The 21,059-nt window shown below is 67.1% G+C and overlaps 4 protein-coding genes across 4 annotated transcripts; 1 reads left to right on the top strand and 3 right to left on the bottom strand.

The window, feature by feature from the left end:
• Positions 1-93: 93 nt before the first annotated feature.
• EMIHUDRAFT_236009 (hypothetical protein) lies at positions 94-2,886 on the top strand (the record flags this gene model as incomplete). Its single annotated transcript, XM_005779664.1, has 7 exons — positions 94-103; positions 524-657; positions 903-1,037; positions 1,481-1,639; positions 1,708-1,902; positions 2,098-2,451; positions 2,863-2,886. The coding sequence occupies 7 exons, from the start codon at positions 94-96 to the stop codon at positions 2,884-2,886; spliced, it is 1,011 nt and encodes a 336-aa protein (XP_005779721.1).
• Positions 2,887-7,543: 4,657 nt separating this feature from the next.
• EMIHUDRAFT_457205 (hypothetical protein) lies at positions 7,544-9,779 on the bottom strand (the record flags this gene model as incomplete). The annotated part of the gene is made up of 3 exons (XM_005779663.1): positions 7,544-8,215; positions 8,493-8,726; positions 8,917-9,779. Coding segments are annotated over 3 exons (1,535 nt in total), but the record flags the coding sequence as incomplete, so codon positions are not given.
• A 3,267-nt stretch (positions 9,780-13,046) lies between these two features.
• EMIHUDRAFT_236003 (Hypothetical protein) lies at positions 13,047-14,393 on the bottom strand (the record flags this gene model as incomplete). Its single annotated transcript, XM_005779662.1, has 4 exons — positions 13,047-13,340; positions 13,475-13,614; positions 13,691-13,732; positions 13,823-14,393. 4 exons carry the CDS (start codon positions 14,391-14,393, stop codon positions 13,047-13,049), a joined length of 1,047 nt encoding a protein of 348 aa, XP_005779719.1.
• A 1,650-nt stretch (positions 14,394-16,043) lies between these two features.
• Positions 16,044-18,733, bottom strand: EMIHUDRAFT_236002 (hypothetical protein; the record flags this gene model as incomplete). Its single annotated transcript, XM_005779661.1, has 5 exons — positions 16,044-16,901; positions 17,100-17,276; positions 17,373-17,637; positions 17,740-17,773; positions 17,893-18,733. The coding sequence occupies 5 exons, from the start codon at positions 18,731-18,733 to the stop codon at positions 16,044-16,046; spliced, it is 2,175 nt and encodes a 724-aa protein (XP_005779718.1).
• Between the last annotated feature and the right edge of the window lie 2,326 nt (positions 18,734-21,059).

The following is a 21,059-nucleotide window of genomic DNA, read 5'->3' as shown; positions in this document are numbered from 1 at the left end:
TCCGTGACCGGCGCCGGCGTCGCCGTCGGTGTCGGGTGTGGTGCGGGTCGCCCGTGGGCGTGGCCCCCGGATGTGTGCGTAGCTCCGTAAAAAATGTGTGCACGTGTTGCGCCCGCGGGCGGCCGCCGCAGTGTGTGCACAGTTTGAAGGGGTGTGGATGCTGTGAGAGATTGCTGAGTTGGGGCTGCGCGGAAGGCGGCACATCCTCTTCTGCGAGGTCGTACGTACGGTACGGCTCTCTACGGCTTTACGAGCGCAGCGCCCGTCAACACTACTAACACTCGGTCACGAACTAACCAATCGATCTCGCCTGCGAGGTCGAGCTCGGCCGACCGCTCCACACTCGCCGCGCCCGCACCGGTCCGCGACACCTCCGAGACGCTGCCCACCTCCCTCGCCCGCCGCGCGCCTTCCGAGACGCGCGCCTTCCACACCCGCGGCCCAGCCGCCCAGCAGCGCACACCTCTTGCGACTCGGTCCGGCCGCCCAGCAGCCCCGCGACACGCCCGCGACTCGTCCGCAGACCTCGACCCAGAGAAGGACCTCGAGGCGAAGGGGTTCGACTCGGTCGCCGCGTCGGCGTCGGCGGGCGGGCTGCGCGCGCCCGAGTTCGTGCTGCACCGCACCGAGCGCGTCGTGCCGCGCTACGTGCTCGCGGTGGCGCAGTGCGGCAGGGGAGAGCCGGCCGAGCTCCGGCCCGCACTCGGCTGGGGCAGGGCTCGGCCACCGGGGGAGTGGCTCGCCGCCCTCCGCGCCGCCGCCGCCGCCGCTCCTGCCGAGGTCGCGGCCGAGGCGAGGCCGGGCGGCAAGGGCGGCGCGGCGCCCGGCACGGGGCAGGGCGTGTTGCGGCGGCGCGGTCGGCGCCTTCGCCCGGCGGGGTCGGCGCGCTGCTCTCGCCGGAGGAGCGCACGCTGCTCAAGGAGCTTGTCGCGGGCGGCACGCGGGTGGCGCGGCGCGAGACTGGCGGCTGGAGCTCGTGGGGCGGGTCGGCCCTCTCTGGCGAGAGGCTGGTGGTTGACGCTGAGCGGGCGGCTCTCGTGTTTGAGCACCTTGGCGACGAGGAGGAGGGCGGAGGCGGCGGCGGAGGCGGCGGAGGTAGCGGCCAGGATGGCGACGACAGCGGAGGCGGCGCCTTCCTCGCGGCCGTCGGCCTGGAGTCCGTCTCGTCGATCTCGCCCGCTCCGGCGGCGTCCCCTCCCGGCCTGCTGGTGGAGGTGCGCGGGTCCGGGTGGGTATGGTCTCGGCAAGGGACGGTCTCGCTCACGCTGCTGCCCGACGCGGCCGGCGGCGGCGGCGACGGCGGCGGCGGCGGAGCCACCCTCGAGGCGCGCCGCGACAGGCTGCTCGCGCTGCTGCGGGGCCTCGCCTCGCGCGTGCCTCCGCGGCTGCGGGAGGCGGCCCCGCCCCCCGCCGCGGCGGCGCTTGGTTGGCCGACGAGTCGAGCTACCGCGCGGAGCGCGCCTCGCTGTCACCTGCGGAGGTGCGTGCGCTGCTCGGCCAGCCGGAGCCGCCCACTTCCCTCTGCGACTGCTTTGGCGCCGAGCGGGGTGCGTCGGCGAGAGCGGTGGCGTCGTCGCTTTGCGACTGCGCAGAGGCGCGCGCCTCCTGCTCCTCCTTCCTCAGCGGCCCCCCGATCGAGGTCCGTCGTCGAGCGCGGTCGCGCCTCTGGAGGAGCCCTGCTTGAGCCTTGTCTCAACTGCATTGTAGGTCGTCCTCAAGCTAGCTTGCGTCCCGCTCGCCCTCCCGCTCGCCCTCGCGCTGTTGCTGCTTTGGCGCGTCCTGCCCGCGGCGGCGCGGCTGGCCGGATCGGTGCTGCTCGCCGCCTGCCGCGCGGTGCACGCCGGCTGGGTGTCCGCCGTCGAGTGGGTCGCCACGCACTGCAAGCGCTGCGTCTACGCGCTGGTCGACCGCTGCTGCCTCCCCCTCTCGCGTGCCGTCCGCGTCGCCGCCGCCCCGCTCGTCGCCGCCGCCGCCGCCGCCCTCCGCCTCGCCTCGCCCGCGGCGCGCGCGCTCCGCGACGGCACCGCGGCGCGGCGTGCACGCGAGCCGAGATCGCCCAAACTTGCCCAAGATCACCCCGAGGTCGTTTGGGAGCAGGCGCTCGGCGTGCACGCGAGCCACGCCGTGTGCGTCGGCGCCCGCGGCGCTTGCCGCGGCGCCGTGGCGCTCGACGCGCTGGTTACCGAGGCCGTCTGGCTCCCCCTCGAGGCTTGCGCGCGGCTCGCGTCGCACTTGCTCGGAGGGTGCGCGGCGGCGACGCAGCGCGCGTTCGCCTCTGCGGGCGACGCGCTGCTACGGCTCGTCGCGGCTTGCTGCCGTTTGCTCGGCCACGCGATTTCCGCGTTCTGCTCCGCGCTGAGCATGATTTTCGACGCGGCGGCGCCGCTCGTCTCCGCTTTTGTGAGCGCGGTCTCCTTTCGCATGCGCCACGTCGCCGCGGCGCTCTCGCCGGTCGTGACACTCGTGCAGGCGGCCCTCTCCGCCGCCCTCTCCGCAGCGCTGGTGGCGCTCGCGGCGGCGGCGGCGGTGGCGACGTGGGTGTTCGACTCGTTGCTGGCGCCTACGTTTGCGGCCGTGGCGGGAGCGGTTACCGCCGTTGGCACGGCGGTGGCGGGCGCGGTGGGCGCGGTGGGGGCGGCGGCGGGGGCGGTGGCGCTCATGCTCGGGGAGGCGGTGTGGGCTCTCTCGTCTCTGCTCAGTTGCCTCGGCCTCGGCCTCGGGCCTCGGCGGCGGGCGGACGCGGACAGCGGGGTTAGGGCGGTATCAGCGGCAGGCGGGGTGAGAGCGATCTGAAAAGGTCAAACTCAGACACCTCTGTCGTGGTGAAGAATGCCTTATTTTTACGAGATGAGTGCCCCCCAGGCTAAGCGACCGTGTAGAACGTAACGCACGCTATCCAATGTACGTACACAGTACCATCATATCTCTCGAGCAGCTTCAGCGGATCTCCTCGCGCCTGTCCCCGGCGCGCTCGATCCTCTTCTTCTCCAGCAGCTTCTTCCTCTCCCGCTTGGCTCGCCGCTCCTCAAGCTCCTTCTTGCGCTCGTTCTCCGCTTCCCGTCGGCGCAGTTGGGCCCCAAACAGCCGTGCACCCTCTCCCGGCGCGGCCAACACACCGGATGCCAGGCTATGAGCGCCAATTCCAAACGCTGCTGTGCCTAGTGCTGTGCCCATCAGCGCTGCGCCCGCCACCGAGCCCACAGCGCCCGCCACCGAGCCCACGGCGCCCGCCACCGCTTCCAGCTTGCTCTTGGCCTCGTCCTCGGCCTTCTGGAAGTGCTCAGCGAGTACCGCCGCCTCCTCTGCCTCCTTCTTCCTTCGCTGCTCCTTCTTGCGGACCCTCCTCTCCTTCTTGTCCGCCGCAGTGCTTGGCCCCGCGGCATCCGAGGACGAGGCCCCGCCCTGCCCTCCACCCACTACCGGCCCCTCCTCCACCTCCTCCTCCTCGCTCGCGTCCTCTTCCTCGAAGAGAGCGGCTGTCATCACGGACAAGCGGCTGCGACCGCCCTCATGTCGCTTGATTGTGAATCGAGGCGCAGGCGAAGCCGCTGGGCTGGGCTTGCTCGGACGAGTCTTTCCCCGCTCAACCAACCACTCGCCTCCTCCGGCCTGCTCGGCCTGCTCGCCGCGAGCAGAGACTGCCACGTCTGCACCGCTCAGCGCATCCGCCTCCATCCTGCGAGAACTGGGGCCTGCACTGTCGGCGGCATCGTCGAGCGGTGCTGTGGCCTCGATCGGCTCCGCACCGCCTTCAGCACCTGCAGGCGCCCCAATGCCCAAGATGGCGGCATCTCTGAGCAGCTGCGGCGACATCATCTCCTGCGGCGCATGGCATCCAGCCACGGCGAGGCGTTCCAAGCGCTCCACCTGCGGGAGAACGCCGCCGCCGCCGCCTTCGCTGTCGCCGCCAGGCGACAAAGCTGCCTCGAGCGCTGCCAGCCGCGACGCGATGCCACGCGCCTCGACACGACGGTCGCCGCCGCCGCTGTCAAACGCATGCTCCTCCAGCGCGTCGAGCCGCGAGGGGATCGAGCCCTGCACCGGCGAAAAGGCTCGGCGCGGTTCCACCGCCGCTGCGACCGGCGGCCCTGGCGGCGGCGGGGAAGAGAAAGGCGCGCTCCCACCGTCGCCGCCGCTGCTGCTGCTGCTCAGGTCGGGCACTCCAGGTCGAAACGCGGTGACGCCGACCCGTTCGGACGCGTCAGACACGTAGGCGACCGGGCCCTGCCCTGCGTAGTCCGGCAGCTTTGCCTTCAGCCGCCCGTCGGCCTGCACGACCTTTTCTCCATGCTTCTTCGCCGCCTGCATCTGCCGCTTCGGGATGCCTCGCTCGCGACCCCGCTTCGCGCAGTGCTCGGAGGCGAGGACGGTAAGCTCTGACGTCTCGCGCGAGGAGCGGGCGAAAGCAGCCGTCTTCTCCTCCTCGAAGAGCGTGTTTGGGGGCAGTCCGAGCGCAGCGCAGAGCGGGTTGCAGACGTGGGACTTCATGAAGAGCATGATCCCGCGCGAACCGTGGTCAGTCAGGCCGAACATATTGGCCTCGATCTCGCCCGACTGCGAGTGTATGACGGGATCGTTCAACACGAGCTCGCGCCGTGTAGCTGCGTAGCAGCCCTGGATGTCGCACACGAGCAGCCGCCCGCGCCGCGCTCGTCCGTCGCTGTCCTCGTAGTCGACCCCGTTCTCATTGTCGGCCAGCGTCCAATGCGAGAAGGCCTGCGGCACGTGCTCCGTCCGGATCCGGCCCTCGTCAGAGCTGCCATCGCCAGAGCCGAGAGGCCGCTCGGCGCGCAGCACGATCCCGTTGTTCGTGTTCCACTTTTGGAAGTCGGCCTCGAGCCGCCTCTCCGTGAAGAGGATACGCTTGCTCGGGATCTCGGTCGTGATGAGAAAGGCCTCGAGGTATTTCAGCCTCGGGATGTCGCCGCCGAGCTGCGCGGTCGCCGCGTTGAAGTTTTGTGCGAGGTTGCCGGCGGTCACCTGGCACACGAGGCTCTTGTCGTGCGTCTCGATCTCAAAGCTGTCGTTCACGCGCGCGTGCTTGTCCTCCTTCACCACCCACTGCTCGCCGGGCTTGGCCTCGAACTCCACGTCGCGCTGCTGGCGTCCACGCGAGTCGGCTGTGACCTTGGTGAACGTCGTTCGCGTCACGAAGCGCATCGCAAAAACATTTCGCTCGCCACCGTGGCCAAAGGCGCCGTCCGCAATATCGATGTCTGCCTCGCCCAAGAGCTCGTTCGGCGCCCCAAACTCGCCCGGTGGCGGCGCCTTGTAGATCTTAGCGCGAGGGTATCGCGTGAAGCGGCCCTCGAACTGGTTCAGAAAGACGGCGCGCAACGGGCGGCGGTACTTGGTAGTCGAGGAGGCTAGGCGCGACTGCGTCAGCGACGAAGAGACGCTCGAGACGCCGCGGGCGAGCGACCGCGCGTCGAGCGTGCAGCAGTTGAAGTGGCCAATGTCGCGCGGCAGGGCCTCGGTCATGCTGCGCAGCACGACAAACTCCTCCTCCTTTCCGAGCCCGATCGAGTGCCACTGCAGCCGCCGCTTGTCATAGTCGAGCAGCGCGCACAGCTCCTCTAGCTGTGCGGCGAGATGAGGCAAGAGGCGGGTCCGCTGCCACCGCTCGTGGTCGCCGCCGTACTCGTCGAGGCGAGATGAGGCGCAGCTGACGCACTGCAGCTCGTCTGCAGCGTTCCTCCAAGTGCAGCGCGCGCAGACCCAGGCCCCAGCGCCCGGGATGTCGCACGGCTTGTCGCTCGGCCGGCCGTCGGAAAAGAAGAGCACCGTCGTGCAAGCTGTCGGGTCGAGGACGCTGGCGCCCAGCTCTGCCAGCCGCACCGCCTCTGCTAGCGCGGGAGCGTAGAACCCCTCACCCCGCGGCGCACACAAGAGCGACGACCCAGGCGCGTTGCGCGCCAGGAGCGACACGCGCGCCTGGTTGAGCGGCAGCAGCTCACAGAGCAGGCGCGTCTGCCCGTCCTCCATTCGCACACACGAGACGAGATCGGTGCACGCTCCGGCGCTGAGCAGTGCCTGTTCGGCGAACAGGTCCTTGCTGAGCGAGCTGACGAGCGCTTTGCACCGCTGCAGCAGCTCGCTGCTGCCATTGGCGACGTCTCGCAGCTTCATCGAGCCAGAGTTGTCGACGACGAGAATTGTGTGGCTCGTCGCTGCTGGCTGGCTTTTCGGACCGCTGGACGCCGCGAGGTCGGAGCACTCCTTGGAGACGGGGTCGGAGAACTCCTCTTCCTCGTCCTCGTCGATCGCTCCGAGCATTTGTCTGTTGACGCTGCAGGCGAGTACGGGAAGGACAGGCCGGCGAGCGGCGAGCAAGGCGTGGGCAGCGTGGCGGGCAAGCGACAACAGACAAATGCTCGGAGCGCTGTTTCTGTGAACGCTGTTTCTCGAGGTTCTCGAGGTGGATATCCTTTGGCCGCGTTGGGTAGCGAGGATTGGTGTAACCCGAGCCACGGAGGCGTGTTTTCTGACGGCCGACCGTCAGTGCACGGAGTTGCCCCTTCTCCGACTGCCCCGGCTAGTTCCCGAGGTCGTCGGGTGTGACCCCTTCGTCCCCCGAGACCTAGCGCGGGTGGGTTGGAGTGGGCTCGCCCCGTTCCTCCCCATCGGGCCGCATGTGCGGCCACGCCTCGCAGATTCGTTTCTCGCGCCTGGGTCAGGCGCGCGGGGCATCCCCCGGGTTGCTCGACCAGCGATCCGAAGAGTGGCCGCTATGCGAGGGAAAGAGCGGGGCCCTCGGGGTACGCCTCGTCCGGCCCCCTCCGAGAGGGGAAGGGAATTGCGGGGTCCCCACGGGCGCCTCAGTTCGGCCCTCCCGAGGGGGGGAGGGGAGCAAGGGGGTGGGGGGATTGGGGTGGTGGGGAGGGGTCTCGGTTTCATGTGGCTAATACTTGCCTTTCGGGGAGGAGCAGCCTGGCGATTACCCCTTTGCGCGGCAGCAGGATTGCGATCTACGTTTGTTTGATTTTGAGGCTTTCGGAGGCTTTGGAAAGGAGGTTCGCAGCACCCTGAGGGAGGCGGCGAACCAGCTGAGCAACAAACTTTCGCACGCTCAGCACCTGGACGAGGTCACATGGACCACCAAGAACTGGCACGGGCTGCAGATGCAGCGCTTGTCTGTCGTCCTCCACACCGCCGTGGCGTGGCAGACGGTGAACGAGCTAGCGTGCGGGGAGAGCGGCATTGTGCATGGTGCGGAGTGCATTGCCGTTCTTAACGGAGTCGCTTAGGCGGCTCCGGTGGTGAGCCTGTGTGTGTGCCAGTCCGCGCCAGTCTGCGCCCTTGTCGTGCCAGTGTGCTGTGAGAGAGGCTTGTATCTTAAGAATTCTTCTACTCTGTTGATGGCAACACTTGTCTACTCGCTGGAGAGCGCTCCACACCCCGCGTATACACACCTGCTGCTCTCCTCGTCGAACGTCGAAGAGTATACGTACTGTAAGGTACGGCTCTAAAAGGTAAGGTAAAAGGTAAACGACTTCTCCACACACACGAGGTGGTGGGGCAAGGGGGGGCAACCCTCGCGTCGAAGAGTATACGGTGGGACACATGTAAATACAAGAAAAGCCCAAAAAGGAACTAAGGAACAAGAACAACGTCGAACACATTTTCAGGGTGGCCCTCTCGAGCCGCCGGGAGGCTGGGCGTGAGCGAGTGAGAGCGGCAGCCCTGAGAGCGCGACCCGGCACCGGCCTCGTCTACCCGCGTCGCGAAGCGACACCGAGACCCGTGCGCGGGAGAAATGGCCGAGAGGCTTGAACGGCTACGAGGGACGAGGAAACTCGCGAGGAAGCTCTCGGGCTGTCGCCGTCTCTGCAGCCGCCTCGGCGCTGCGCGGCCTCGTGCTCCCAGCAAGCCCGCCAAATAAGAGATCGGAAGGAGGAGAGAGGGGAGAGGAGAGAGAGAGAGGGAACGAAGAGAAGAGAGGAGAGGGAGGGAGGGAAGGGGGGGGGGGGGGGAGAGCCCGCGCGAGGAAAGGAGGGAGAGGGAGACGGAGGCTCAGCTCGCCACCGCCTCGCCCGCCGCCGCCGCCGCCGCCGCCAACTTTGCGCCCGCCGACGCAACGTCGCGCGACTGGAGCGACGACGCTCGCGGCGCCCAAAACGCCCGCTGCGCATCGGCGGCGGCGGCGCCCGCGCCGTCGCGCAGCCAGCCGGCATGCCGGTAGACGTAGCGCGAGGTGCCCTCCACCTGCCGGGAGATCTGGGGGAGATCAGGGGGAGATGTGGGGAGATCTGCGCCTCGAGGCACCACAGGCCGAGGTATGGGGAGATATGGGGGAGATCAGGGGGAGAGGAGGGGAGAGGAGGGGAGAGGAGGGGAGAGGAGGGGAGAGGAGGGGAGAGGAGGGGAGATGTGGGGAGATGTGGGGAGATGTGGGGAGATGCGCCCTCCACCTGCCGGGAGACGTACCGCGCGTGCCGCTGCGCGATGCGAACCTGTTCACAGCCAGAGGTGTGAAGAGACGCTGTTCACAGACGTACCGCGCGTGCCGCTGCGCGGTGCGAACCGGAGGCGCGAGCATCGGCGAGAGCGGGTACAGCAGGCTCCACCGCTTGCGCGCCGCCGCAGCCTCTGCCTGCTTGAGCAGCTCGAGGCGCACCGCTTCCCGCGCCGCCCGCTGCGCCGCCAGGTTTGCTCGCAGCGCGGCGATCGGCTTGCCGGGTAGCGTGCGGATGCGCATCGCGCGCCGCACGGGCAGCGTGGCCCACCTACGCGAGATAGGGGGGAGATATGGGGGAGATATGGGGGAGATATGGGGGAGACATGGGGGAGACAAGGGGGAGATATGAGGGAGATATGGCGCAGCGTGGCCCACTTGACGCCGTCGACCACCGTATCTCCCCATATCTCCCCATATCTCCCCATATCTCCCCATATCTCGGGCGCGGCGTCGCCCACTTGACGCCGTCGACCACCCGCGTCGTCACCGGCATCGCGGGCGCAAGCCGCTGGACCCACTCGATGACCTGCAGGTTGTGGATCAGCCTCCAGATCTGCACGCCGCGCGCCGCCAGCACGAGGTTGACGACGATGAGGCCCGTCTGCATCGTCAGCGCCGAGCGCACGGCCTGCCCAAACGTCCGGCTGCGCGCCTTGAGCGTCTCGTACTCGAGTCGCTTCCGCCGCTCCGTGTAGACCTGGCGCGAGAGCGCGACGAGGGAGAGGGTGGTCACGACGTAAAAGGAGCGGCGCCACACTGGCCTCCACCCCCGCGTCGACGGCGCGCCCTCCACCGCGCTCGTCGACCGGCCCGTCTTGCCAATCGAGGCGGAGCCGCTTCCGGTCGCAGAGGCGGCTGCGGGCGTCGTCGCGCCGCCGCTGGAGCGGGAGGCGGAGAGGGGCGACGAGAACCACGCGCGCCGCTCCAGCACCTTGAACGGCGACGGCGAGCCCCCGCCCGGAGGCGTGGTCGGAGGCGTGGTCGGCGGCGAAGGCCCGGCCGTCTTGAGGTGCTTGACAATCTGGCGCGCAAACGAGGGGTGCCGGCGCAGCACGGCGGAGACGCGCTCGAGCACCGCCTCGTCCGTCGGCGGCGCCTGCACGGGCGCGATGGCGCTCTCCGGAAGCCGACGCAGGTGTTTCAGACCCGTGTCGCCGGAGAGAGCCCGACCCCTCCTGATGAGAGGGATGCCGGATAGCGCGCCGCCCGACGGGTCCTCCTCTTCCACCGGGGTGCCACGGCCCGGCATCGGCGGCGGCGGAGCAGGATGCTGAGTTGTCTCTCCCGTCTCCTCCCGGCTCATGCCCGGCCAGAATGGCGGCCCCCGGTTCGGGGTAGCTGGAAAAAAGAAAATCAAGGTGCCTTCTTTGTAGCGGTGAGAGAGCCGTGTGGACCGGAGGTAACAGCAGCTCCGAGCGGCGCGAGAGCCACCATGTGTGTGTTTGCGCATGCCCTGTTCTCCGTCGCGGCGGCAGTGACATCGAAGGCAGCCGTGCCACCGCCGATCAAGTCGGTGACACGGGCACGGAGCAGCTCGACGATGCAGTACCAGCAGCAGGGCGGCTACTTTGAGCAGCAGGGCTACGGGCAGCAGCCGCAGCAGCAGGGCTACGCACAGCAGGGCTACGGCGGGCAGCAGGCAGGGCCTCGCGTCCTGCTGTACGGCGCGCAGGGCGTCGTCGGTCACGACAAGCACATCTACGGGCGTGAGCGCGAGGACTACACGGAGCTGCCCTACATCGTGCGCAGCCTCCCCTCCCGCCCTCCGTGGCCTCTCGCGGCGAGCACGCCGCCGCCCTCCGCCCTGCAGGTCAACGTCGGCGACGAGACCGTCCTCAGCCGCTGGAACATGATGCGGCCCTCCTCGTTCGTGTCGCGCGTGCAGTGCATCGTCCTAGATGGGAAGCAGGGTGGGGGTAGCAAGTACACAAACTACACTGCGCTGTTGGCCTGCGAGCTAACACACAGAATACAGACTTATGGTAGCAAGTACACAAACTACACTGCGTTGTTGGCCTGCGAGCTAACACACAGAATACAGACTTATGGTAGCAAGTACACAAACTACACTGCGTTGTTGGCCTGCGAGCTAACACACAGAATACAGACTTATGGTAGCAAGTACACAAACTACACTGCGTTGTTGGCCTGCGAGCTAACACACAGAATACAGCCTTCCCATCCAGGTGCATCGTCCAAGTGGCGCCCGACGGCACCGCCCTACCCGCCTTTGCTGCTGCGGGCACCCCCCCCCCCCCCCCCGGGTGGCATTGCGCTCGAGTGTCATATATCCAGTCTTGGAGAACCCTGTCCACGCCTGAGGATTCTGCACTAGCGATTCTGCCACCCAAGACAGGATTCTGTATGCGGAGGCTCGAGAGGGATTCGTGTCCGTTTCTTCTGATTCTCACTCTCCTTTTCCGGTTCTGCCTACTCGATCTGATTCTGCCCGTCCCCTTTCCACGCACTCAGCCTCCGGGCAGGATTCCTCACCCAGCTTCCGTTTCTGCCTAATCGATCTGATTCTGTCCGTCCGATTCTCGCCTTATCAGATTCTGTCGCGCGATTGCGGTTTCTGCCTCCGGATGCCGGAAAGCGATTTTGCGCTGCCCGCCGATTTCTTGGCAACCCGGCCGGACTCTCGTTTCCTGATTCCTGTTTTTGCCCCTCGAGGGGCGGTAGCCCGGCCGGCCGGCCATCTGGGCATGCTCACTCAACCAATCACGCTCATGTGTACGCGCCGTATCCTCCGCGCCACCCACTTTGCCATCGAAGTGCGCTCCGCGCTCCGCACAGTACAGTCACTTTTTTTTGAACGGCGGCTCATCACACGTGCGTCAGAGATCTCATGGGCGGTGGCATGGTGGAGCCAGAGCAGTGCGCGGCCGATCTTAATTCTGGGCAGGCGGCCTCCCATTCCCGCGGGCGCTTGGTCCCGGGGTTTGAACGGCATGCCGGCGTCAGATGCAGCTTGGCGCCGGCCTGCGGCGACCCCGCAAGCGGTCGTTGGTGCTGCTCAGCGATGCTCACAGCGGCACGTCTGCTCTTTTGCTGTGGGGAGTGCTGTCTGATTGGGTCTCCAAGCCCGCGGGCTCGCTGTGAATGCACCCGCCAGCTAGGCAGCTCCGCGGCGGTGTGGGTGTAGAACGGGTAGGCTGCTGTCTCGTGTCTCGGTGCTCGTACTAAGTCAATGGGAGGAGTGCTTCAATTTCTTCTTCTTATACGCCCAGCTCAAAAGCACACACGCATCACGACGCCTAGACAGGCGAGACGCGGCGACAGCCGCGGCGAGCTCGTTTTAGAAGCGAGCCGCTCGCGGCGAGCAGTTTTAGAAAAAGGGAAAAGGGGGAGGGTTAGTTTGAACCCGAGCCGAGCTTCGCTCGGCTCCCCCCCGCGCGGGAGCGCCCCCCCCCCCTCTCCTCGGGGGGGCGGGCAGAGCCCGCACCACACACTGCGCCTTTGCGGACGCCGGACCGAGGCCTAAGCGCTGAGTGCGCTGACGTGAGGCTGGAGCGCCAGAGAGACCCGCGCCTGAGCATGCTGCCGCGGGCGAAGTTTGAGTGAGCTGTGTGAAGCCCCGCGCACACGCAATATCGGCTCAGGAGTTCGGAGAGTCAGGCCAACATAGGATCCCGCCGAAATGCGTAACTCCGAGGAATCAGGAATCAGGAATCAGGAATCAGGAATCAGGAATCAGAATCCCGGTCAAAATGTGGGCGATCCGACAAATCAGGAATCAGGAATCAGGAATCAAATGGAGCATCAAGAATAGGAAGAGAGACAGGAGAATCGGGAGGGGTTAGCAGAATCAGGAATTGGCTCTGGCTGCCCTAGAGAATCGGAAAGGAAGCGGAGGAAACGAGAATGGAGAATCAGGAAGCTGAAAGCGGGGCCAAGATGGGAGAGTCTGGGGAGAGAATCAGAATATCTGAGCAGAAGAGGAACCTGGGAAGGGGAATCTAGTGAGAGGTAGAATAGCAAGAATCCTTGTGTAGTAGAGCAGAATAGGAAGGGCAGAATCCTTAGGCGCGGACAGACTTCTCCATTACTCCATATATCTACTCGATAGCGGCCACGAGCGAGTGACGAGTAATCGTGCCGTGGCCACGAATAATAAAAAAATAAGAGCGCCGGTGACACTCGCTCGGACGCTGGGGACTGCGGCTTCCTAAGTCAACTTTTTGATGAGAGGATCGATCATTTTGGCTGAGCTAACTCTGCCAACTCCGTCCGTTCTCACCCAAAACGGCATTCAAGCAGAGAAACAGCGCGCACCAATACAGGCCGGATTCCAGTACTAATACAGTCCGATTCCAGGGGAGTGACTAACTACACACTCGAGCAGTCCAGAGACGTAGGCTGACAGCGCTGCTGGCCCCGTGCCGGAAACGAGCCGGCCCAGGCCGTGGCTCAGAGCGCTAACGCTCCGAGCCACCGCTGCACGCACGCTAGACTAGACTGCCACAATCAGACACTCGGACTCTGTCTCCTCAGAGGCGGAGGAAGCCTTGGCAATGTTATAGACGGGCCCATCGGCCACTAAAGGCATTTTTCGGCGACAAATGTCAACCACTTTGCCGAACAAAGGTTAAGGCTGTTGTCCAGACATGATGATTTGGAGATTGTCCTGAGTGATGCTTCCAAGGCCGGTCACCGGGTCCCAGCCTTCTACTGCGCTCCAATACTGGGCGCCTTTCACGCCTGCGCAGTTCTCCTCGATTTGGAACCCGTTTGAATTGCCGCCTTCCATCACATCGTTGAACAACTCGCGGCGATTGTACATAGCCCGGTTGATGAAGCCAAGGCGTTGCTCCGGCTTCAGCTTTGCCTTGGCATTGGCCACCATGGCCGCGAAGAGCGGAGCAGAAGCCGAGGTGCCATGCTGGATGCCGCTGGGACGTGCATTCACGGCCGACGAAGATTGGAAAGAAGAGACCGCTCATCGCAACGTCGGGAGCGGCCCTTTGGAACTGGTCGAGAAAAAAGCGGCGAGGTAAAGTATTCGCGGTAGACGACCTGCTCCACCTCCGATAATGCTTTGAACTCCTGTAGTTTGATCTCCTCCTGATATTTAATGCTCCAGTTTTGAATCGCCTCTTTCTGCCACTCGGGCACGCTGGGGATAGCCTCGAGGTCCCCATCGGGCCACTTGACGCCTGTCGGCGTGGGACGAGGGCGCGGCGTGGGCCGGTGGGCGAGAGATTAGCGAGCGGAGTGGTGGCAAGGACGCACCGTCCACAAAATGTCGATCAAAGAATCCACCGCCGGACCAACCTGTGGAGACACAGTGGCGAGGAAAGAGTTAGAGGTCGGGCTGCAGTTTCTTAGTGGGCGGGGCTTCGTGGTGGGCTTGTGATTTTTCACCGGCTTCCTCGTCGCCCGGGCAGGGGACGACGCCGCTGCAGGTGGCCGCTTGCTCTTTCCCCCCGCCGCCGGATGCGAGTGGGAAGGGAAGCTGGGTCGCGCCGACAGCAACAACGTTCTCGAGGATGGCTGGAATTTGGACGGACAACGCCTCGCAAATGTCGGAGTTCTTAAGCAGTCCGCGCGCTCCATCGTCCCCGCTGCTAACAACAATCGTCGTACCGGCCGCCGTGAGGGCAGCAGCCGCGTGATTATAACTCTTGATCTGCGAGTGAGTCAATTTAGCCACGTCAACGCCGTAGGAAATGGAAAGTACGTCGGGCGGCCCGTCAGTCTGATTAAGCAGAAAATTGAAGATTTGATCGGTCACACCACGAGAATACACAATGTCGATGCTTGATTTTGGAGAGATGCCCAATGCCGTGCTGACGTCAAGCTGTACCTCGTCCACGGAAGTGCAGAGGCCAGGACTTTTATCGCACTCGGGCATCGGATTCGAGTTGTCGACGTTGACAATACGGATAGTCGACCCATTCCTCGTGTTTTGAGCCCTACCCTGGTAGCGCCACATTTTGTTTATGGCCTCGTTTTCGGCGTCGAGGGCAGCCAGCTCCGGCTGGATGGCGATGCAGAAGGCGCCGCTCGATGGGGGCCCGCCCTGCTGCGTGCCGGTCGCCGAGTCGCCGCCACGCGAGGTCTCAGCGCGGCAAGTCTGCCCCTCGAGGTGGTGCTGCTCAAAGAGCCGCTTTCACACACACACACACACACACACTCAGACTGTGCTCCCCCAGTCTGAGCAGTCTGAAGCAGTCTGGTGCAGTCTGACCCAGTCTGACCCAGTCTGAAGACTTCACAGACTGCTTAGACTGCAAGTGGGAATAACCTCTAAAATTCTTAGGTTGTAAAATTCTTTAACCGCGATGGGCGCGCGTTCTGGATCTGTGAGTGGAGCCCCCCCCCCCCCCGGGGGGGGGGCGGCCCGGGGGGGGCGAGTGAGCGGTGGTCCGCGATGCCTGCGGAGGGCTGCGTGCGATGCAAGCGCCGCCTGCCGCCCGACGCCGGCCCTGAGAGGCTCTGCCGGCGCTGCAGCAAGCGGACTGCTCCCGAGGCAACCCACGCCCACACACCCGCCCCTTCGCCGCCGGCCTCAGCGCCGCCGGCTGCAGCGCCACCGATTATTCCTGCTACGCTGGCTGCTGCTACGCCGCCGCCCACAGTGCCGCCGGCTGCTGCGCTGCCGGCCGCTCCAGCCGCGCTGAGGTCGCCGCCGCCGCCCACAGCGCGCTCCGACAGCGGCGCGTGCAGCCGGTGTTCTCGCCGCCTGCCGCCGGCAGCCACCCGCGGGCTCTGCAAGCGCTGTGTGGCCAGGGAGGAGGCGAATGGCGCCAGCGCGACGCCAGCCGCGCCTGATCCGGCCATCGGCGGCGGCAGCGCAAAACCAGCCGAGGCGGCTGCGGCCGCTCCCGCCGGCGCAGCGCCCAGCGCAAAGGAGATTCACGCGCCCGCAACACCCGCCGCTCCCGTCGACCCGGCGCGCATCCGCGCCTTGCTCCGCGAGGCACTCGCCGGCGGCGGCGAGGGCGTCGCCGATCAGCGGCTGATGGACTATGCGGCGGCGCTGCCCGCGGCGGTCGCGGAGGCGGCGCTTCGCGAGTGCTCGCGCCTCGACCTGCGCGGCGCACGGAACGCCCCGGCTTACGTGATGGGCGTGCTGCAGCGCAAGGCGGCCGAGGGAGGCGCGCCGGGCGACGCCGCCGCCGCCGGCGGCGGCGGCCGGGGAGGGTACGAGGGCGGAAGGCAGCGCGGCGGGAAGCGCAAGCGGCTGGCGAGGGAGGCCGCCGCGGGCGGTGCCGCGGGTGGCGAGGCGGCCTCTGCCGCCGACGCGGCGCAGGGCAAGGCCGCCGGGTCGCGGCAGCAGGCGCGGGGCGGGTCCGAGTCGCGCCGGCGGAGAGACGAGGCGCGGCGGGCGCGGCGGGAGGCGGCGGTGGCGACCTCGTGAGATCACTTTTTAGCTATCGTTTGGCCACGCTCCACGCCCACGGCTCGGCACGGGTAGGCGAGTGGCAGTCGCGGTGCGGACTTGCTACTGTAAGTCGTGTGTGCTCCTTTTTGCTTGCTAATACGCGCCGGGCAGCGGTGTTGATGCCCCGCGTGAGACGTGTGTGTAAGTTTTCTGTTTGTTGCACCACGAGGCACGACACTCGACACGGCACGCGACATCTTAAGAGCCTATTCGCACGCGACCGCATGCGACCTCCTCGATCTGCGCCGCAAACTCGGCGGAGGAGGGAAACGGGCCGAACGCCGCCTCTCGCCTGCGCCGAATCTCGGCGAACGGCGTGAGCGACGTCGTGAGGAGGGTCTGCAGGGGAGGGTCGCGCAGCCCAAGCGGCGAGAGGAGAAAGTCGAGCGCGCTCGATGCGGCGTAGAGCAACTTCCGCGTGGGCGGCGCGTCGGCGCCGGGCCCCGTCGAGAGGTCGAGGAGCGCGGTGCCTTCGGGGACGCGCTCCCGTGAGTAGGCGGGCAGTGCGGCGGCCACGTCGCCGTCGAAGCGGCTCAGCACATCGCTGAGCGAGATCGCGTCCTGCAGCGCCGAGTTGCAGCCTTGGCCGGACGCGCCGCCCGTCGAGTGCGCCGCATCGCCAAGCAGCGCCGCGCGACCCAAGCTGTACGAGTTGCACCTGACCGTTGCCGCCTTGGAGACGCGCTGCGCGACAAACTGCTCGCCGATGGCCGTCGTGTTGAGCGCGTCCGCGAGGAGCGGCAACGCGCTCGCCAAAGCGCGCCGCGCCGCGTCCGCGTCGGTCGCGCTCGCTGGCTGCCAACTGCCCTTGCTGCCGTCGGGGAGAGTCGTGGTGAGGGTGTCGCCGCGCCAGCTGAGGAGGGCGCACGCCTCGCCGCGCGCGGTCGGCTCCAAGAAGGCCGCGAGGCCGCCCGCGCCCGGGACGAGGTGCACGGCGTCGGGCGCCAGCCGCGCGGGCATCCTCTCGAGGCGCAGCACCTTGAGGCTGCCGCCGAGAGTCGCCCGCTCTGCGTTGAAGGACGGGCACCGCTCGGCGAAAGAGGCGCGCACGGCGGACTGCACGCCGTCGCAGCCCGCGATCAGGTCGAACGATCCCGTCGTCGTGGCGCCGCCGCCGCCGCCGCCGCCGCCGTCCTCGCCTCCGCCGCCACCGCCGTCCTCGCCTCCGTCACCACGTCCGTCGTTGCCGCCGCCACCACCGCCGTCCTCGTCGCCGCCGGGCCAGTACGCGAGCTGGCCGCTCTCCGGGTCGACGTGCAGTTCGCTCTCTCCGGGTCGACGTCTCCAGGCCAGTTCGCCGCTCTCCGGGTCGACTTTCTCGACGCGCGCGCGGAACTGCATGTCGAGCCGGCCGGAGGCGCGGTGGCGCGCCTCCAGTGCGGTCAGCAAGGCGGAGCACAGGTCCGACTGGTAGATGAGGACGGACGGCTCCTGCCCCGAAATGTGGGGAGATGCGGGGAGATGTGGGTAGAGTTGAGCATCTAGGGCGGACGGCTCCTGCCCCGGCGTCGGCTTGCGCAAGTCGACGTCGCCAAAGAAGGGCGCGTGCAGCGTGAAGCGGTCGCTGCCAAACCCCTCCGCCTTGACCGCTTGCCACAGCGCCTCATCGACCGCGCGAATGGCCGCGCGCCCCCGCAGACCGAGCCCGAGCGCATAGGCGCGCCCCTCACGCACCCTGCCGTCGCGCGGGTCGCCGCGCGCCTCAAGCAGCGTGACGGATGCGCCCGCGTCCAGCAGTCGGTGAGCGAGGAGCAGGCCGCTCGCGCCGCCGCCGACGATGGCCGTGTTGAGCCTAGGGAGGGAGTAGCGTGGTGCCGTATGCTCACTCGCGATGTGCGGCAGTGTCAGCTGGCCGATGAGAGCAGGCAGTTGAGCATCTAAGGGGGAGTCGAACCCGGCGAGTGTGCTCGTGCCGCCGCCCGTCTCGCCTGCGGGGCCCTCTCGCGTGGGAGGAATCGGGGCCAGCGAGGCGGGCGTGGAGGGCAGCGAGGCGGGCGGGGACAGGAGGGGATGAGGGAGGAATGGGGCGGGAGGCGCATCGAGGTACAATTGCTGCTGTCGAGGATGCGCGGACCGTCGTCGCCGACTACGCTGGCCCTCGGATCGCTGCGGCGCCAAATTCTCTGCGGCCGAGCGGCGGCCGACTGATCTCCTCCTCCTCCTCCTTCCCCCCGCCCCCCTGATTCGGTCGTGCTGGCCGCCGCCGCGGCCACCTCTCGGAGCAGCAAACCGCCGCCCAACGCTCCAGCCGCCCCGAGCACCAGGCTCGCAAAGGACGGGAAGGACGCCGCGCCGTCGCGCTCGACGATTTCGAGTGCCGACGAGAAGAGGCTGCCGGCGTAGACGTGGGTGAGGACCGCTGGGAGGGTGGCGAGCGCCGTCGCCGGAAAGTAGTCGTCGAGGCTCACGCCGGCCAAGGCGAGGCCATAATTGTTGAGCCAGGAGGGGATGGGCGAGAGGCGTGCCAGCAGCGTGAATCGAGCACCATCGCGCTCCACGCTCTGCGCGAGGTTTGCGAGCGATGGTTGCGCCGCGTAGGCACGAGCTGCCGCCTCCTCCACGCCGGCAGCGGAGAGAGCCGCGCGAGCGATGCCGCTCGACACGAGGTAGGTGATCGTCGCAGCCAGCACTTTAGCCGACCAAGCGACCGCGGCGCCTTGATAGACGCCGAATAGCAAGCCGGCCGCTAGCTCGAAGAGAATCGTCGCTGGAAAGCAGCCGACCACGGCCGCCGTGTGCACGCATGCAAATGCTACGAGGCCGGCCGCACCTCGGCCGCTCGTCCAGTCGCTCAGGGCAACGACTGCATCCGCAGAAGCGGTGGCAGCGATCGAGGCACGCACGGCCGGAGCGGTGGCGTGGAGGAGAGGACGCACACACGCATGCATGGCAATAACACAGACACTGCACAAGGGTTCACGGCTCCCTTCCGGGTAAGGGGGGTTCGAGTGTCGCTCCTGTGTCTGTCTGTGTTGTTGTGCTGTTGTTTGTCTCTTGGCACCGTGGAGTGCTGGGGGGGGCGACAGGGGGGACGTGGCCTGAGTGATGTGTACGCCCACTCAGGATGTGTGGCAGCCCGCTGGCTGTGTGTCTTGTGAGCTTCCCTCGGGAGCGGGGGAGGCCAGGTGGAGCCTGGAGGCGTCGATGCCGGTACCAACCGCTCCGTCGTTGGCACCGGCCGCCGAAATCGGCAAGGGAGAGGGGGGAAGGGAGCCGGCGGCGCAGGCCCTCACTGCGCCGTCGGCTGACGAAAACCCTGCCCGGCCCTCTTCTTCTGGTCGCCCTTCCCCTTCTGGTCAGCATGGAGCGGGAACTTTGCGTTGTACTCCGCCAGCTCCGCAGGGGTCGCCAGGCGCGAGAAGGTCTTCGAGTCCCGCTCGAAGTCGAAGTCCTTGAGCACGTGCGCCGGCGATGTGAGGGTGGCGTGCTGGGCGCCCTGCATCCCGTGCGAGCAGAGGGCCTTCCGTTTGTCGTCCTGCTGCCGGCTCAGGATAAGGCCGAGGCACTTGCCCTCAGGTCGCTCGCTCTTGGCGAGGCAGAGAGCCCTCGTGCTCCAGACGCGGCCCGAGATCTGCACCTTGTCTCCTGCGCTGTCACGGACGAGCAAGCCCCGCGTGCCAGGGGGCAGCCCGGCGCCGGCGTGTAGCACGAGGGGCTCGTTGCCTTGGAGGAGCCCGGTGGAGGACGGGCCCACACGCACACACACGCTGCACACGATTGGCTCGGGAGCCGACACGAGGCACACTGTCACCGGCTGTAGCACCGGGTCCGGACTGCTGGACACACAGCACACAGCTCACAGGACAGCTCATGTACTCGCGCAAGGCCGGCTGGCCAGCATCGGCCGCCCTTCCGGCCGCTGGCGCGGCGACGGCGGGCTCGGCGGCGGCGGGCGCGGCGACGGCGGGCGGGGAGCAGATCCACAAGTTGAGCATCGTCGAGACGCCTAGGGGAGATATGGGGAGATATGGGTAGATATGGGGAGATATGGGGAGATATGGGGGAGATATGAAGATATCTTCATCGGCTGGCTCGCATCGCACACCCCGCGCATCCAGGCCCTCGGTCTCAGTTTCATGGGCCGCGCTGTTCATGACATCGACGAGCAGGTGGCGCTGATGAGGGCCGAATGCCAAGCGCGCCTCGGGCTGAACAAGACCGCCTTCCTCAACGGCTTTCGCAGCCGCAACGGCAACGAGCGCACCTCGCCTGCGACAGTCGCGGTGCATCACGTGCTAGATCCGAGGCGGCATGGAACCGCACGTGGGCGGCCACGTCGGCGTGGACTAGCTTCCTCAAAGGTGCAAGCCGCACTCCGAGAAGAGCTGCATCTTCGAGATGCTGCCGCCGCCGGAGTAAGAGGGGGCGGGTAACTACCTCCGTTTCGTGGTAAAACTAAAAGAGACACGGGGAAGCGGGCGGGCAGAACTTAAGAGCTAGGGAGGAGCTAGGCGCCGCCCTTTAAGTCACACAGCCCTCACGTGTATGTCTCACATGCACATACGGCTTTATCATGTACATGTTCATCGTCGCGCGGGTCCGGGGGGATTCCCAGAGTACTCTAACAAGAATAATATTTAACATCTCCCTCGCACACACATCTGTGGACTCAGCGCGGGACAACCATGAATGAAAAGCGACGCGCTCTTCAGTCCAACTGGTGGTCGATCCGGATCGGGGCGGCTTCACCCGTGGCGCCGCCCGAGGAGCCGTCCGAAGCGCCCGGGGATGCGGCCGCCGCGACGAGCTGCTGGCCGCGCGACGGCGGCCGCGACGACGACGAGCGAGGGCCGGGCCGAGAGGGAGGCCGCTCCAGCCGCCGCCGCTCCTCCTCTGTGTGCGGCGGCGCGTGGCCGGTGGCCGTCGCCGAGCTCGCAGCCAGGCCGTCGCAGCGGCTGGCGGGGAGCACCGCCGCGCCGGTGTGGGTAGGGGCCGGCGGGCAGCCAGGCGGCGGCGGCGCCGGCGGGCGGGGCGAGGAGCGCGCGTCAGCCGGGTAGACTGGCTTCGAGGGGGGAAAGGCGAGGCCGCACGAGGAGCAGAGCCGGCGCGCGGTCGGGTTCATCTCGCCGCACCCCTTGCACGCCTGCGCCGCGGCGCCGTAGGATGTGGGGGAGGGGGGTGGGGAATGGGAAGACTGCGCCTTCGGAGCAATAGGAGAAGGGCCTGCCCTCAGTGACTTGCTGGCCCGCGTTGGCAAAAGGGGGCGCCCCCTTC

This window comes from Emiliania huxleyi, assembly GCF_000372725.1.
Source record: "Emiliania huxleyi CCMP1516 unplaced genomic scaffold EMIHUscaffold_229, whole genome shotgun sequence".
Taxonomy (NCBI): domain Eukaryota; phylum Haptophyta; order Isochrysidales; family Noelaerhabdaceae; genus Emiliania; species Emiliania huxleyi.
This window is presented reverse-complemented; position numbering and strand designations above follow the sequence as displayed.